This window comes from Cibotium barometz, chromosome 59 (assembly GCF_041138505.1).
Source record: "Cibotium barometz isolate CiBa-2024 chromosome 59, ASM4113850v1, whole genome shotgun sequence".
Taxonomy (NCBI): Eukaryota; Viridiplantae; Streptophyta; class Polypodiopsida; order Cyatheales; family Cibotiaceae; genus Cibotium; species Cibotium barometz.
In genome coordinates this window covers 9121055-9127300 of record NC_141104.1, presented here as the reverse complement: position 1 = coordinate 9127300, position 6246 = coordinate 9121055, and the positions used below count along the sequence as shown (strand labels likewise).

Genomic DNA, 6246 nt, shown 5'->3' with positions numbered 1-6246 from the left:
TCCTTGGAAGGGGCATGACTTCAATATTTTTTTTGGTGGTTTAGTCCTCCTGAAGGGCGCCCTAATCATGATAGAATAGGGGATTGCCTCGAGAAAGCACTTCTGTGAGGAAATGCCCGTTTTGCCAAGGAGGAATCGCCATTCCTGGAGTATCAACTCATCAGCAAGAGGCAGATTAATCAGGATGGTGGGTATGACTGGCCTGACCTCTTATCTAACAAATCAGCACTCTATCAAGGTTCATCTATCATATTTGTGTATGCCGAAAGTCTGCTATTTGGATGGTCCGGAATCTACCCTGCAGACTTGTGATCTTCACATGCACTGATTCTGCCATTGATTTGCATTAACCTCTAGTTCAGGGTGAGAATGAGGCTTCTCTTCCCAGTGTTAAGGTCTGTCAAAACTAGATAATCCTGATGTGCCAGTCTAAAAAGTGGGTGGCTTGTGACTGGTATGTTGAGGTCACCTTCTCTCAACTTGCAGCGATTTTTTATGTTATATAATCAAGGGAAGAAGGGATCAAAGAGTGTCATGTATATGCAACTCGTTTCTGGCACTTAGTCGAAAATCTTTGTTGAGTCTGTTTTTTAAATGGAGTGTTTCGATCTCTTACTGGTTCCGGCCTCACTCTCTTCAGGTTATCATTGGTGGTGGTGGCGGTGGTGGAGCTTTCTTTGGTGGTGGTGGTGGTGGTGGAGCTGCTGCAAGTAGCAGTGGAGCTGGTGCTCCAGCAGCTGCTGAGGAGAAGGAAGAAGAGAAGAAGGAAGAGGAAGAGAGTGATGATGACATGGGATTCTCTTTGTTTGACTAGTTTTGATGAGCAGCATGTTGCTGCTATCGAGAGTTGGCATTAACTGTTAAAATTCAGTGATGAGTCAGCTGCTACACTTAGTTCACATATATGAGGGAGTTTTTTGTCTGTTGGTCTGAGTTTTGGATAATATACATGCGCATTTACTTTCAGTCCTTTTGTTGTATAGTATGCCTGATGTTTGTATCTTACAATTATTTCTCTATGTGTGTAACATGTAGTGCCTGATCTCACTTGCTACATGCCTACTTGTAGAAGTGGGGAATTTTCAAGAGGCTTGGAAAAGGTTGTTGCCATTGTATATCAAAAATTGGTGCATGAGATACTTATTTTTACAGTGGTACTGATGCGCCACGTGCAACCCTGAAAGTTTCAAGGTGTTGATTGGAACCAGCAAGGTTTAGGGAACAGCTGCACCTTATTTTTTCATCAAAGAAAGTGTTTGATACTTGATTCAGTTGATTGTGGATTTGATCTGATGGGGGTTATTGTGTGCGAGCCTGTTGCACCAATTATTAGTGAGTTGATATTATTCACGGTTGCTGTAGTCTGGCTATAACAACTAGTGAAATGTCCACTTTAGGCTTTCATATAAGTACTTTGTGGTTGTGAAAAGTTGTTTGAATCTCAACTGTAGTGATAATGATGTATCCTATAACCTAATGGTTTTTTTTAATTGGGGTGATGCTACACATACAAGATCTTAGTTTGATGGTGAATTTGGTAGAGGCTCTCAAGATGAATTATCAATCTTGTCTCATCTTGGGGAGAGCCCTTCCATTTGTGTTATATGCTATTGGGCTTTCCATTTGTGGACTTTTGGCCCTTAGTTAGAACCATTGAGGTTATATGCTATTGGGCTTTCACTCGAGAGGCCTCAATATAGTTCACTCAAAAATTGGAGAGTGCTCAATCCCATTTGTGATGTTGAATTCCCATTACAGTTTCTGTACCACCCAATTTGGAAATTGGCTACGGTGTTGATGGCATCAAGTAACATCCTCTCATTGGTTTTGCAACATGAAAAGCTCCATGTACTTGAATAGTTTGCATGTTGATGACGTCTTCTAAGGTGCAAACACGGAGCTAGACAAGGTCCACACATGAATTATTGGCATGTTGAACTTCAGCTTTGGATAATGATGGGCTCTACTTCACTTCCTCAAATCATTATGAATGTGAGAGTGGGCATTGAAAGTAGATGCCAATAAATCCTCCTTGGAAGGTAGGTAGATTCAATTAAGTTTATACCTTCTTCTTTGGAAAGTTGAAAGCAGTCTTCAAACGAGGTCTCATGTGAAGTAACATTAATAAGTACACAGAGGAGCATCTTGGGGAAATACATTGCCTAGTTGGGTAAATGAATTTGTTGAAGCAAGCAAAAAACTTGGTACTCAATGTGGATATTGAGAAAGGGGCTTAAATTGTAATGCATGTTCCAGCAAGAGATATAATTTATGTAACATAAAAAGTTGTAGCTTGGTCCTGGCATTTGATACTATCTACCGATTCCAATAGATAATCACTTACAAGTTTTGTTTTCTTTTTGTGCAAGCCTCTTCTGGGACTTATTGTGAAGTGTTTTAGTTGCTCTTATATTTTTGAACTACTCAATTGTTGTCACAACATTTGCAGTTTCAGCTGTGAGCATGTTATGTGCTTTTTTGACTAAGGTCTTATTCATCCCTTATGCTCCATTTTGTTGAGGAGTGGTGTTTTGCTTCTTGAAACCTTTCCCTCCATTAGACCATATGGCTTTTTGTTTTCTCTCTATTATTGTCCAAAATTTTTTAAAATGTGTAAATTTCTTGACTTTTCCTAAAGGAAGGACCCATATCTTCTATTAAAAATATCTATGAAAATCATGAAATAATACTTTCCCAATAGTACTCATGGGATCCACAAAGGCATCAAATGTAGTAGTTCTAGGACATAGGTGACTTTAGTGGCAGTCCTAGGAAGTTTTACTTATGGTGTCACAAATCTGTTTTTGAACTTTAAGGCATGCAAATCTTTCACAAGCTTCTTATTATCGACTAACACCAAACTCTGATACTTCAACTTTCTTGATGATAAATGCTCATTGGATTTGATGTTTGCATGACAAGATTTGTGCGAAGAAATGGGGGCATTGCATTTAAACAATCTCCTTTCTCAAATCTTTAACCAATCACTCTATCGGAGTTATTTTTATCCCTTGCCAAACGCCACTGATTTCTATAACATTCATATTTTATCAAATAATTACTTGGGGTTGTACTAAATGTTGACGATGTCCTTTGTTTCATTGCTTGATAACAAAATAGAGATTTTGTTTTCCTAGATAGCTTTAAGCCTTAGATTCTAAGACTATAATAAATAACTATTTCTTCACTTCTTTAGCTAAGCAATTCGTTGGCACGATTATCCTTGTCGATATCTATTTTATTTTTATGACATTTTGACTCATAATGCTCAAGCTTTGGGCTTTTGTCGGCTTCGGCTATGTAGCCGGATCTTCTTGGTTAGGTTCTCTTCTTGGGGGAGGTTGCGCCTCAAGATCTTTGGCTACTGGCTTTGAGGTTGAAGCTTGAGCTTTCTACTTCTTGGTTGCCTTGGATGTTTTCGTGGCAACCGCACTTATCTTGGTCTGGGGTCCTGTGATGGCATTAAGGGGGACTATATTATGAATAAGTCCTCCTTGTTGTAAGCTTAATAATAAGTTAAGGCTTACCAAAGTGGCCGATGCTCCTACCACTGGGTCGATTCATTCAAATCGAATCTACACTTGTAACATGTGTCTGTATGGAATGATGTTAGGGTTTGGCATTGGATTTGGGGGATGGATTCGAGGCGACAGCTATATGAGGACACTTAGCAACATGGTGCAAGCCATTACAAGCAAAACATTGAAGAGGTGGCATGCATGATATATTATTAAAATCTCTCTCAATGGCTAGATAGAGGCAAGAAGAGATGATTTTTCGCAATGGTTCTCTCTCACAAAATGCGGGGGAAGAAGAGGAAGCTAATGCAAGAAGAAAACTTATAATCAAACCTAAGCAAGAAGAGGGAAGAAGGAGAGCTCACAAAAAACTATAGCAAGGGAATAATTATGTATTGCTTATTATAAAAAATGGCTTATATAAAAGTAACTAGTTTTCACACTAGGTTGACCAAGATTAAAAATCTTGACCACCCCTACTCCTATATGAATGGATGCTTTGAACAATGTGAAGGTTCATCCAAGATTATGATGCAGTGCTGGTATGGTTGTAACCATCCACTTTTTCAGGCTCATCATTGCCCTTCTAGTGGAGTTTCCTAACTGGCATGCATTTGATAAAGGTCAATAGGGCATGGCATTCGACATCAACAACGGTCCAACACTTTGCCAAATGCTCAACTACTATAAGCAAGTACGATGGTGGATCTAAGGCTGGTGCCATGCTAACTTTTGAAGATATGTCCAAACAGTCTTCTAGACATCCTATAGAGCCTTTTATCGAACCAGCCAGTACATGAACTCCTGCTTGGACTTCTATTGAAACTTCAGTGGCTTCTACCACTAGCCTCCCACGGAGCTTCATTGTTGATTTTGAGGAAAAAACCATGATTCGGGAGGAGGGTATGTTAACCACATCGGCCAACATTACACCAAAACACATGGCAATAGCCTTAATCCATATTTTCGTATTGTGCAATGTGCTTTATGTAAAATGATTACAGGAAATCTCCAAGCTTACGACTTGTGTAATGTCAAACACTGACCTTATGACTTATGTAATGCCAGTAATGTATATTTAGACTAGGAAATTAGCCTAGACTAACTTATTAGATCCTCACATTATTTTGGCAGTCGCGAGCATGAGTCTTGTATATAAGACATTTTGACTAACGAGAAAAGACATAATACCATTCTTAGAATTAAGTTTGACTCATTTTGCTCTGGTGATGATTAGAGTAGCTTGTATGCTTTCTCTTCATCTTTGTTGCATGCATGCTTAGGGATTGTGTGGGTAAGTCATGGTGTTGACGTATTCTCTCTTCTCTCTTCTCTCTTCTCTCTCTCTCTCTCTCTCTCTCTCTCTCTCTCTCTCTCTCTCTCTCTCTCTCTCTCTCTCTCTCTTTGCTCCCCACCCACTTGCAAAGCTTCTTTGTGGTGACAATGAACGAGGCAACGTTAAGGACCCTAGCTCTCCATAAGAGAGATTTACTCTACCAAGAGTGGCTTGAGGTGCAAACCGGTAAGACCCTTACATTCTCCTCTCCTTCTCTCTATCTTGCAAGGCCCAAATTTTCTCAATCGGTGAACATATTTGCGTGCTAAGCACTTCCATGAACTACCTTAACCTTAGGAAATGATTGGTGGGGGTAGCACTAGATGATGTTGGCTCTTTTGGGACCTGGCTCTACCACTTGTTTTTGCTATGCTACTAGCCACGTGGGGGTGTCCATCAAGTTTGTTTTCCAAAAATTCAGCAAAGGCCTTGGTGGGGGTAGCACTATGGGACCTGGCTTTGCCACTTGTTTTTGCTATGCTACCAGCCGTGTGGGGGTTTCCATCAGGTTCGTTTCCAAAAATTCAGCAAAGGCCTTGGTGGTAGTGGTCTCTTGATCCAGCCTTTTCTTCTTGGGGTTAGGAGAGTTGGCAGGGGAGAGAGCTACTGGGGTTTTCTACTAAGGAGGCCTGCTCAGGGTGGTGGCACTTTTGTAGCTATAGGGTTTGGGGAGATCTTCCCATCCTGTGGTGTAGTAGAGAATCATGGCTACTCTAAACTTGCAGCCAGGTTCATGCAGATGCTGTGTGGAGTTCATGATGGAAATGGCTGGCCCAATTCACTGGCAGACCATTTCCATCATGAACTCCACATCATCTGCATGAACCTGGCTGGCAAGTTTAAGTAGGTAGGCAAGAAGGGAGAGGTTACACTTTCTATACATGCTTATCCATCGAAGGTATGGTGAGTACATGGGTTATGGTAAGCAGATCAGGTCGTGTAATGTCCTCCCATCACTTTCCCACCGCCTTCTCTTCTATGATCCATACCCTTGCTAGGCACATGACCAAATTTGTGTGCGCCAAAAGGAGCAGATGGTAAGCACTCCTCTTGGCGCATGCAAAAATTGCCTAACTAGAGAATCAAAAGAATGCTGCCACCATCACCCTTAATGATCGGCTGCTATATGTAGGTCCAAGTCCTTGAGGCTGACTCTAGACTCCATCATTTGTAAAGAGAACTAGAGGTCCTACACATAGACCTCGAGAGATCCCAAGCAGCGAGAGCACAAACACAAGAACAACTCACCCTGGCTATACCACTGCACTCCAGGAAGCCAAGACCATGGCATACAACAATAGGCAATGAGATCCACAACCATATGTCTAAGCAGTGGTGAGACTTTCAGAGGGTTCTTAAAGCTAGGGTCACCTTGGAAAATAGAAAGGAAGG

General features: G+C 41.1%; 1 protein-coding gene across 1 annotated transcript in view; it reads left to right on the top strand.

The window, feature by feature from the left end:
* The window catches only part of LOC147605456 (large ribosomal subunit protein P3z-like), a 1761-nt gene extending 795 nt beyond the window's left edge, over positions 1–966 (top strand). Inside the window, exon 2 of the mRNA XM_086793270.1 lies at positions 641–966. Within this exon, the coding sequence (XP_086649396.1) occupies positions 641–814 (174 nt within the window). The 3' untranslated portion in view covers positions 815–966. The remainder of the gene's footprint in view (positions 1–640) is intronic.
* The last annotated feature ends 5280 nt before the right edge of the window (positions 967–6246 follow it).